General features: G+C 40.2%; 1 protein-coding gene across 1 annotated transcript; it reads left to right on the forward strand.

The window, feature by feature from the left end:
* Nucleotides 1-1416: 1416 nt before the first annotated feature.
* On the forward strand, nt 1417-10544 carry LOC308652086 (lysozyme-like protein 1; the record flags this gene model as incomplete). Its single annotated transcript, XM_081299783.1, has 4 exons — nt 1417-1555; nt 2029-2187; nt 9786-9864; nt 10475-10544. 4 exons carry the CDS (start codon nt 1417-1419, stop codon nt 10542-10544), a joined length of 447 nt encoding a protein of 148 aa, XP_081155909.1.
* Between the last annotated feature and the right edge of the window lie 1823 nt (nt 10545-12367).

A 12367-nucleotide genomic window follows, 5' to 3' on the forward strand; every position in this document is an offset into this window, starting at 1 on the left:
CCAAATGAGTGAAGCTAGGTTCCAATAAAACTTTGTTTGCCAAAGCAGGAACAGTTTACTGACAATTGCTATTCACAGTATATGTCACCTTATTGCTCAACGACTTTAAAGCGCATATTATATTTGCCTGGTTTGGTCTTGCTTAAAATACTCATTCTTGTTTATAGCTTAGCTGCTCAACTGGGGAGACTAGTCCCAGTGATGGAAACTAATAACTGGAGAAGTTTCTAGCCAAGTGCAGAAAATATTTCTAGATGAAAAGCTGCATGAATATCAAGGTAGTGTCCTGAGCAGTTAGCAGACATTTCACTTCCCTATCGTTTGCAGCAAGGTTGTTATATTGGGGAAGACATGTTATTTCAAGGGAGGAAGATCTTGTTGAAAACTGGTAGCCAGCAACAGATGGAGCTCTTGGTTCTACTCCCATCTTAAATAAAGGGTCTCTTTATGGACCCTCCCACCCAACCAACACCTTTCTCTCATGACCTATTGTCATCTCTCCCCACTTGTTCACCAGACACCAGAATTTTTTTGTTTTTGTTTCTGTTTTTGAATACCAGTGATTGAACTCAGGGGCACTCGACCACTGAGCCACATCCCTAGCCCTATTTTGTATTTTATTAGAGACAGAGTCTCACTGAGTTGCTTAGCGCCTGGCTAAATTGCTGAGGCTGGCTTTGAACTCTAGATCCTCCTGCCTCCACTTCCCAAGCCTCTGGGAATACACTTCACCCAGCAGACACCAGAATTTTTTGCAGGCCCACTGGGGCAGTAGTGAAGGAATGCCCCATCACCAACCAAAAAAAGAAACATTGTATTTGCAATAGAGGGCAAAAGACTGGCATTTTTGAAGCAGCGCTTCCACATTTGGAAAGGCATCTAGCAAAGAGAATGGAATAAAGATAAGGTACTTGATCTTCTTCCTTCAGTAAACCCCAAATGATAAATCTAAAGGTTGTCCACACAGGCCCATGTCTATTTCATCTCTGGCTGCAATGGGGCATCTGTTTCTGCAAATAAAGGGAAAGCTTCACACTTTGTATTCTATATTTTTCCTGTTCATAGAAAATGGGGATGCTAGAAATGACCCCTGTGATTTCCACCCAATGTCAATGAAGGAGGGCTCATTTCTTTGCTTGTCAGATACTAGGAACACAGCATTGACCCGAAAGTAACTGCGCAGGAAAGCACAAGACCCGGCAATCCTATTCCTTCCCTGAATTTTCTTTCTTTCCCCTGGATGGAAGTTCTGAATGACTAAAAGTGAAAGGAGGTGCCTAGGTAGAGCTGTTCGTGGCTGTGTGGCTACTAGATTTTGAAAGTTCCTCTTGGCGACAGAGGGGATCTTAGAATCAATCCAAATTGTCTGACTGGTTTCCTGATCTTTGACAGGTTCTGCCTCCATCAGCCTTGGGGATGAAGGCTGCTGGCATCTTGTCCCTGATTGGCTGTCTGGTCATAGTCACAGACTCCAAAATCTACACTCGCTGCAAACTGGCAAAAGTATTTGCAAGGGCCGGCCTGGACAATTACCAGGGCTTTAGCCTGGGAAACTGTGAGATTTCTTCATCCTTATTCTCTTTCTATCCTTGACCCCTCTTCTGAGATGTTGCAGGTGCCATTCTCACTCCCTTCTGTTTACACCCAGGGTTTTCATGCTCTGCCCCTCCTGGAGGTGACTGCTAGGTCATCACAGATTCTTTGCTTGCTCTCCCTCCCGGCCTCCTCTCCCTCCTCCCCTCCCTGTTCCTGGAGGCCTGTATTTATAATGTCAGCAAGGGAAGGGGAAAATAATGTATTTTCCCCTACTGGCATGGGGTGAGGAGGACCTGGGTTTGGGGATAGGTTGGGCTCAGCCACTGACTGGGTGTGCAGCTTCAAACGCAGCATCCCTGCACCCCCTGTGCCATTCATGTACCCCACAAATATACCACCTTCCCTGCCCCCTCCCCCAAGGTCTACTAGGAGGAGGTGATTAGATGCCGTTGCATTTCCCCGACTGGCCTGTCTGGACATTTTTCTCCACAGGGATCTGCATGGCATACTATGAGAGCCGCTACAACACCACAGCTCAGACTGGCCTGGATGATGGCAGCATCGACTATGGCATTTTTCAGATAAATAGTTTCACGTGGTGCAGAGATGCAAAGCTGCAGGAGAAGAACCACTGTCATGTTGCCTGCTCAGGTACAGTTTTGGTTTTCCAAAAATATCCTCCTAGACAAAGGCAGGAAAGATGATGGTAGAACAGCCACTCATTTTCCACTTTAACTAAAAAATCTGGAGTTCAGATTTGCCAATAATTTACCAAGGCTGGTAAATTATTCACTAGTCCCTCAAGGTGTCACTTAAGACCCTGTGACCTACTGGTCCTAAGATGACTTATTCTTTCTAAGATACTTTTTAATAAGCCCTACACAAAATCTAGGGAATGGATAAACTAGAGTTCTGCCATTTCCTATATAAAGACATCCTATATTTTGGGTAAGAAAGAGAAAGGTCTTTGCCAGCTCCTTTCATGAACAATTCTCCCCAAGAAGGTAGTTTGAGCTTCTTTGTGTGGAATGAAACAAATGAATGCTCTCAACATGTCTTAAACAATGGAACTTAAACCAGAATTCACTTCTGACTCTTCTGCTTCAGTCCGTCAAGACACTTGTGCGTACAGCGTTGAAGATATTAAGATGCTTTGGGCACAATCCTGTTTTACAAAGGCTTTAGGCAATGAGAAAAGAGAATCTGTGCTTACACGGGGTTAAAGAAATAACTGTAAACAGGTATGGATTGATGGCTGTAGGCTTCACGGGAAAGTGACATTGAGAAAATCATGGAAGCTTGTGGAGACAAAATGTTATTTGACCTGGAACTGGAAGAAAGACAAGAATTGGGTGTTCAGAGTTAGAAAAGAGTCCTTCTCGGCAAAGGGAAAAACCAAATGATAAGAGCAACATGTGGGAAGGGCTGGGGTACGGTCTGGAGTCGTGCGACATTCTCCTCAACTGGAATAAAGGGAATGGAGAAGAGGACTCCAGGAAGCGTGGTTGGAAATGCTACCTGATCCTGTAGGGCACTGAAAGCCAGGCTGAGGAGCTTGTACTGACTTCTTCCTGCAATAGGAAGCAGAGAGAGATTAGACAAGGAAGCCCTGCCTACGAGAGAGATTCATCTGCCTACAAGGGCGTAAGATAGATTAAAGAAGCAGCCAGCGAAATGGCACTGCAATTGAAAGATGGTTATGGCTGGGAGCATGGAGAAGAAGGGACAAATATAAGAGCCACTCAAGAGCCAGAAAGAGTTCAGACGATGATGTTCTTGTTTCCTCTCTCACTACAATGGGAGCCCATGGGGACAAGGAGTTGTGTCTATTTTATTCACTGATACATCCTCACGGCCTACGATGGTGGTTGGCCATTATAGGTGCTCAATAAATATTGATGTGAATAAAGAATGAGGAACAAGGGTAAAGTTAGAGAGTCATAAAATATTTTATGGCGAATTCTTTGGGACCGGGAAATGAATTGTATTTTAATTTCTCCTTGCCACATATAAGATCATTAGTTCATGTGTTTGAGTGTATGGATGACTAAACAATACATTAATTTATCTAGGAAATTGTTCCTACTCCTACATTAATGCAGAATAGTCATGACCTCCTGAGGCAGATCATAAGAGTTTTGATCAACCCTTAATTAGAACACTCGTTTTGGGAGCCAAAATCTATCTCCTCGTCCCTTTCTTCCTTTAAATCTCAGTTTTTCCTTTTGGATTTGGTCAAAACAAATTTGCTCCTTTTTATACATGGGAACTTTATTAAGCGTCTGCAAATGCTGGGATCTCCAGTTTCCAATCTGCTGAACAAAAGGTGTCTTCCTACTGGGTGACTTTTCATCCCCTCTCTGTTGGGTCAATCTCATTAACATAGAAATTGCCAGCAGGCACTTGCAAATTAAAAATGGTGACTAGACAAGTGTGATTTCATTTTATTTGTCACATATTTATCATCTCCAACTCTGCTAATTCCTGTGGGGGTGGATTCATTTGGACAGGTAGTTCAGTGATTTTATTTTCATTCAGCCTAAAGAATTTCCTTTAGCTATTTGATTGTCGTTACCGGTAAGTTCTCTTTCAGCTTTTGCCTCCTAAAAATGTCTCTATTTCACTTTCATTTTTGAGGGTCTTTTTTTAATATGTATAAATTCTATGCTGATAGGCTTTATTTTCCTCTCAAGTTGTTAAAGATGTCCATTGTTCTTGGCTTGCCTGGTTAACGATGGGGAATCTGTTTTGGTTTTTTGGTACTGGGGATTGACCCAGGGATGCTTAACCACTGAGCCACATCCCCAGCCTTTTTTGTTTTGTTTTGAGACAGCCCAGCTGAATTTTATTTTGATAAGCCCTTAAACTTCACTAAAGAAATCCTAGAGTAGTCTTCACAGTATGGATAGTTAGGTCCTACTACCCAAAACATGGCTCTTCTTGTGTGTCTTTTTTGCATGCTCTAAGGGTTTAGGAAAGTCTCCTCCCTCTAGCTCCTCAGAAATCAAACGTCCCCCAGCCCTGTGTGAGAGCTCTGTAATTGTCCACCTCCTGTCCTTGGGCTCTGCCTAGGCTCGTGGAACCCTACCTTCACATACCCCAGTGAGCCTTCAGCCAAAGGCTCAGTGGTATCTATCAGGTTTCCCATGCTCTTCTTCTGAGTAGCTTTGTAAAGATCTTCTTCTCCACAAATCCCATCTGCCATGGCCTCTGACCTCTGTTTCCACCTAGTATGCCCTCCCCTGCCTGGTTCTACCTCCTGGGTCTCCTCTGAGCAGCAAGTCCTGGCTAACCCAAGAGTCACCTCATTTGTTTTCTCTCTCTCATGACTCTGCACTGTCAGTTGTTCAATATCTGAAAATATTCTTTTCATAGATTTTTCTCCAATTTTCTAGCTGTGTTCAGAGGGGAGGAAAATTAGTTACTCCATCATGGACATGATTGACTTTACATGCAGTTTACTAATTTATCATTGGTTCAGTGTAATTCCAAATGAAGGAAGCTTGGAGAAAATGTTTATCTGCAAGATGATCTTTGCTAGATGATCTTCTTTATTACCTAACATCTGCAAGATGGTCTTTGGTTCTAGGAAATTAAAGTGTCTGATGGTTTGAAGGGAAAGAACATTCGTATCTGTTTTCTTGTCATAAACAATATGAAATTTTTAGGGACAGTTCTAAAACAGAAAAAATAAATAAATTGGATTTTTTTTTATCCTAATCACCTCTCAGAGACACATCTCTTTTAGCCTCAGGTCAGAGACACTTTAGTTATGAAAATGTCATTTCATCCCATGTATTACAGAAGTAGGTACATTGGTCATGGAAACCTGAAAACAAGTTAGCATTAGGATAAGTTTATAAGAAATGGCAGTATCAATGTATGGATAGTATATAAGCACCTCATGCCCATTTCTGAAATTGTATATCTTCCCACTCCAAATTGTGTTCCTAAAATTCCTATCTACCTTCTTCAAACTACTTAGCCAGATATTTAAAAGCTATGTTTGCTATGATTTGAATGTGTTTCCCAAAGGTTCATGTAATTCATATATGAGTGGTATTTGGAGATGAGTGGTATTTGGAGATGAGTGGTATTTGGAGATGAGTGGTATTGGGAGATGAGGTCATGAGGATGGGTATCCAGGGTAGCATTAGCATCTTCATAAGAAGAGGAAAAGGGATCCTAGCTGACATGCTGGCTCTGTCTCACCATGTAATGCCCTCCTCCTTGTTATACTTCAGTAGGAAGGCCCTCACATGATGCTGCGCAGATACCAGCACCTTTTTCTTGGATTTCCCAGCCTCCAGAACCATGAGACAAATAAACTTCTATTCTTTTATAAATTATTTGGTCTCAGGTGTTTGGTTATAATCATAGAAGACAGACTAAGCCAATATTCATATGTATAAATTAAACACGTACACATGCATATGTAAACACACATAAATATATGTACACATAGTTTACAAAATTCCTGGCCTAGTGGCAATCTCTATTTTCTTCAAACAGCCACAGGCCTTGTTAAAATAAGAGATATTTAGAAAAAAGAGGGAGATTACTGACTCATCTATGTAATCTAATACACTTACCTTAATCTTATTTCTTATCAGTGTGGTGTAAGAGTTGGCCTTTGTGACTTTTGAGAGGAGAAAGAGCTATAAATCATGGGAAGGGTAACTATATTTTGGTTGGGAGGTAAGAGGATGCTGGGGAGAGACAGATTTTGAAATAGAACTAAGTTAACTGGAAAAAAAAAAAGTAGTTCTTTTTGAATAGATTGTTGCTGTTTTCTGTTGTTAGATGTGGGAGAATAAACCATTCTCTCTAATACTACTTAGCTTTCCAGCATAAACCTTTCTTTATTCAACTTTGACTAGGCAGAATTGTCTATTTAAAGTAAATTGAGCAGAAACAATTACTGGCATGAATCCTTATAAAAACCTGCTGTCTGAGCTCATTTCTGCCCCTCTGCTGCCCCTCTGTGGCGATTTCATTGTGTTTTAACATCTCAGCACTGTGTTATGTTCATTTCCTGGTTTCCATCTTCTTAATTCACTTTCCTAAGAAAATTCAGGCAAACCTGAGTAGCATTTTTAAACGATATCATTTGCATAATGAAATGCTATAACAAAGTTGGACACTGAAAAAAAAAACCTTCACACTGTGGTGTTCTCCTCCTGGGTCTGCATCCCTGCAGCCTCCCCTGAATCCTTACAGGGCGTCTCCAGCCAAGCAAACTGCCTTGCCCCAAGTCCAAACCCTGTATAAGTGCATGGGATGTGCTCCAGTCCTGGAATAACAGAATACAATCTGCTGCTGCTTCACTGACTCTAATCCGTGTCCTTTCCACTCCTTGAGATCTCACTGATCCTCCTTTTCCTAGGATTTATGCCCAACCATTTCTAAACACAAGCTACAGTATCTCAGCACCGATCAGGTGCTAATGCATGAAAAATACAGTATTTCTAAGTAATCTGAATTGTATCCCTTGCCAAACAAATTTGAATCTGCTTATAGGTACATAAAAATGTTTATATTATTATCAACTTCCTTAACTTATAGTATCCTATATGCAGAAACCCTTGCTTAACTAATCCAGTATGCCCAAGGAAAAATTCCACTTTTAACTAAGTTCACAGAATAATTTGGTATTGCAGTGCTCTACTGAAATGCAAAATTTTAGGCTGATATTATTTTTCTTTGAGGTTTTTTCTTTTGGGAGGATAATAAGAATAATGTATTTCTATTGTAGAAATCTTTTAGAAAATACACAGCAAAAATTTAAGAGCATTAATGATCTCACAAGAGCTAATCCTTAAAATACTGTAAATTTATGATATCTTTTTTTTTTCCTAAACCAGTGCTTTCCACTAGCACTTTCTGTAATGATGGCAGTATTCTCCATCTGCACTATCCAACATGAGAATCACTAGCTATGAGGGGCTATAAAGCAAATGAAACGTGTAGCCACAGCAACTGAGGAAATGGCATTTTTAAATAAATAATTAACCTTAAATACAATTAATTGTATTTAAGGTTAATTAAATTTATTATGTATTATTTTAAAATTTACTTCCAGATTTATTGAGGAATAATTGACATTATATATTTCTATATATTTAATGTATACAGTGTGATAGTTTGGTGTATGTGCATATTGTAAAATGGTTACTAAAATCAAGTTAATTAACATATGCATCGCCTCCCATAGTTACCGTGTGTGTGTGTGTGTGTGTGTGTGTGTGTGTGTGTGAGATAAAATTTAAGATCTACTCGCCACTTCAAATATACAGTACATGCAGTATTATTAACCACAGTCCTCACCGCTGCACATTAGATTTCCAGAGCTGATTCACCTTATAATTTACAGTTGGTAACTTTGAACCAACAATGCATTTTCCCCAATCCCAGCCCCTGGCAACCTCTGTTCTATTCTTTGCATCTATAAATTCAACTTTTTGGATTACACTTACAAGTGAGGTCACCAGTATTTTTTCTTTCTGTGTCTCACTTCTTTCACTTAGTGTAATGTCCTCCAGGTTCAACATTCGTGTTGTCATAGATGTCAGGATTTCCTTCTTTTCATGGCTGCATAGGATTCCAGTATACACCCCATTTTCTTTATCCATTTATCTGTTAATGGAAATAAGGTAAATTAAAACAGTCAGATGTGGTTGTGGCTAACATATTAGGTAGTGTAACCCTCAACAAATATTATTACAATATTGGCAATTTAATGTTACCTTGGGAACATTTTCCCTATATTAGGAACCCTCCTGTGAAAACCTGATTTTGATCATTCCTTATTTCATTATATGAAGTAATTTTTATTAATCAACAACCTTAGTATGAGGTAATTAGATTTTTCCATCCGAACTTGTATAAATAAAATGACAAGCAAACCACTTTAGAAACAAATCTTAGTCTAGAGTCCCCATTTTCTTAGGATTGATTCAAAAGAAGACATAAGTAGTGAAAGGATAGGAACCTCTTTGAGGCTCTTTACTGTCAGCTGCTCCATTGCTTTTTCTGAAGAGCTGGACCCATCATCTTTTCACCAGCAAGTACTCTGGAGTGCCTTTCTCATTGCGCCCTTGGCAACATTAATCATTATCTAGTTCTCTTTAAAAAAAAAACTTGGCTTAATTGATAAATAAAAATGTTATTGAGTTGGATTTTGGATTTTTCTGTTCTTGATCGGCAGTCATGGGGGTCCTAACGATGGTCCCACTCTAAGGAAAGACACATTGCCCCAGCTGCATTTGTGTGATGAGCAGACAGTCCACCTACTATCTTCTTTGGGGTCTGCTTTAGCTGCAGAGGGCTCCCTCAACTAAGGTGGGGAGCACACACTGGGACTGAGGGAGGCAGAGGGATCGAGACACAGCCTTTTGGGTCCCACATGAGCAACTCAGATGGGCGATACTCACACCAGGACTCCTGACTGGGTTGCCTTTAGCTTCATTGATTTCCTATCACAAGTGGACATATCCCCCTGCCTGGTCCTGCTTCCTCTTTATTTTTTTTTTCACAGGTGTGAATATCTAATAAATATTTTGCACCGCCATCCCATCCCAGCCTCTGCCCCTGGAGAATCCAGCTTCCAACAGATGTAATGTGGAACTTTTTACATTTATTTGACTTTCTCTCTCATATTTGTGTTGAGGATTTTGAGACCTCTTAGGCAAGGAGGAATGAATACTGAATTCAATGCATACATGTCTGTCGAAGATTTGTTTTGTTGGAAGCAATGGATAAAACAATAAAGATTGGTGCATTTGGTTTAAAACTTCAAGTTTCCTGCATGTGGAAGACACCTTGAAAAAAAAATCTAAATGGCAATAGATAAAAGTTTAGTTTTTAACTATAAAGAGTTCTTACATGTCAGACTAACTTGAATAGAGAAAATGTGATACTGTCCCCTCTTACCTGTGTGTTTCATTAAGATGCAAAAACAACAACAACAACAACAACAAAAAATTCTCTTCTTTTGTCGTCTCTAAAGCATTTCCCCAAAATCCTTCTGAAATTTTATGCAACCCAAAATGGGTATGATCTTACGTTGGAGGTGGGGGGTTGTGTATTTCATCAGTGAAGAAGCAGAACATTAACATGGCTCTGTAGGTGAAGCCATAGCTCTTCCAACTCTCTGGTTCCAAAAACAATGAGGAACGTGAAGAAAAACTGATGTAAAGTCCCCCTCCAAAAAATGTCTCAGCTGACCCTTATATCTCCTCTTTTTGCAGCCTTAATCACTGATGATCTCACAGATGCAATTATCTGTGCCAAGAAAATTGCTAAAGAGACTCAAGGGATGGACTATTGGTAAGAGCCTTTCCCTAGGAGACTTGAGCTTCCCTGGGCAAAACCTAGAGTATGTCTGTTCATCACAACTGTGGTGGGCTTTGCAAACCGGCCTCTGCAGCTTGGTCCGACACTGTTAAGTGACTCTTCTCCATCAGTGTGTGGGTGGGTGTTCAGGGAACACAGTAGCAGGGACGAGTGCAAGAAGGAGAGATCCACTGAGCCAGGGAAGCTTGCATTTTTACATGAAGATGTCCCAAATAATGGGGATAACTTCTAATGTGAACCAGGAAAAGGCTTGCCCAGTCAACACAGCCAAGGAGAGGAAACTTGATTTTTCTCTAGATTCGGATAAGATTTTGGAGGGCTAAAGTAACATTTTACAGGAATTGAATATGAGCATCAATGAGAGAATGGCTCTTGCATGTCTTTTACATGATAACTCCCTGGGGTTAAGCATGAGCCATTTGCTCAGGTAGGGTTTGCTGTCATCACTGAGGTAATGTTTCCAGTGAACCTTGCTCATCAGGCTACCCACTTGGGGAATCCAAGTTTCTCTATGGACTTTTAGTATAAGAATATTTGGATGGTCACATTTCTTTCTGTTGTTCCTGCTTCCCCTCCTCCTTAGGCAAGGCTGGAAGAAACACTGTGAGGGCAGAGAACTATCTGAGTGGAAAAAAGGATGTGAGGTTTCCTGAACCAGAACTGGACCAAGGATGCTTTGCACAGACTCCCCGGGATTTGTAATGAATGTCAAACTTCCCCTGTTATCCTGTCTCTTTTCCTCCCCAGATTCCTTCTCAAAGTTGGAGAGGGAAAACTAAGCTCTATTTTAAGAAAATAAATATTTCCATTTAAATGTCTTCACTTCACCTTGACTTGGTTTCAACGATGTTGTAAGAGCATAATGTTGAGACTTGAAAAAATCACTCCTGGAATGTTCCAGTCCTAGAAGGAATAAGATTTCCCCCTTTCAACATAAGCAGGCCTGGTTCCTAAGGCTCTGAAATGGCTGTTCATTCAAAAATGAGACTTTGGAACCAAGGAAAGCACTTGGTGAGCAACTTTAAGAGGCCTGTGGGCTACAGTTTGCCAAAGCAATATTCCATACAGCCATGCTTTCCTAGTCCTGGATACATAGTACATCCCAGCTCGACACTGCCAGAGAGAGTATTTCTGCTTCTTCAGGGAAGTCCTGATGGAAACTCTAATGGGACCAAACAGATGAAATAGCGCTGTTAACCCAACATCCAGAGACTTTCCCATATTATTACAGCATCCATTTCAATTACACCTGTCAAGTTTGAAAAACACTTAGGCATTCCTATGACAAAGTTATTTTCAGCCTTAAACCTGAAGGTTTTTATTAGTTTGGCCAGGAATCTGCTGTCTGATTATATCCATCAGTGGGCTGAGGATCTCTGACCCCAAAGAGATATTCCCAAATTGTTTTTTGCTATACTCATAGATGACTCCCTCCAATGGTCTACATGGGAGAGTGGCTATGCTCCTGGGTTTTCTCTGTCCATATGTCTCTGGCCTAGGGCAGAATTGCTTGAAGCTAGCTTATTCTAAAATGAGGTGAAAATAGTAGGCTGACATTGAATGGTATCAGACCTAGAGAATATACTAAATTGAGGTTTATTAGAGAAATGGCTACACCAAGAAATAAGCTTATCATTTAGAAGTCCCCACTGATCAGAGATGGATACCGTGATAGCACCAAAAGTACCTTTCCACACATGCTTGTTGACAACTGCCCAGGTTTTACTGAGGGTTCACTTCATGCCCACTGGCTTTACTTGCAGCATAGACTTTAAAAAATCTTAACTGACACTTGTCAAAAAATAAACAAACAAATAGTACATTAAAATCATATAATCCTGCAGCAATTTAACAGGCATTATGAACCATGGGGAAAAAGCTTTTGAAGCTCACATAAGAATTGAAAAATAATTCTATAAGATGACTAGGGAAAAATTTTGAAAAAAATATAGAATCCATTAAGCTACACTAAATCAATAATCTGTGCTTGCAGAAGCCCATAAATATGCATTTTTCACTATTATTGTCCAGTCATCTATCTGTCTCGCGGTCCCCATTCTTAGCCAAACCTTCTGCTTCATTAAAACTGATGGCACCAAATTAATGAGTGGGGTTGGCATGGGCCTGGCGCCGGCCATTCAAAGACTAGGGGAAAGATTAAAAACAACAACAACAAAAACCCCCAGAAGCCGAACTCCAAAAAATTCAAGATAATGGGAAGTTGGCTGACCCTACAATTTGATTGATCCATCTTTTAGCAAAATTCATAAAATTTCTAAGCAGGCAACCCTACTATTTGCTTTCCCAAATGTTTTATTTATTCAGTATATCTATAAATAGTAAGTTAGAATGAAAAATGCATTTTCCTGAATAATTTTCCACAATTAGTGCCCTCAGAAACTCAAGAGGGAAAGATTACTTCTATCTCTGGGTTATCATTATTTAACAAAAATGCATTAAAATGATGAGCCACATC

Source organism: Spermophilus citellus (genome assembly GCF_964194105.1).
Source record: "Spermophilus citellus genome assembly, chromosome: 6".
Lineage (NCBI taxonomy): Eukaryota > Metazoa > Chordata > Mammalia > Rodentia > Sciuridae > Spermophilus > Spermophilus citellus.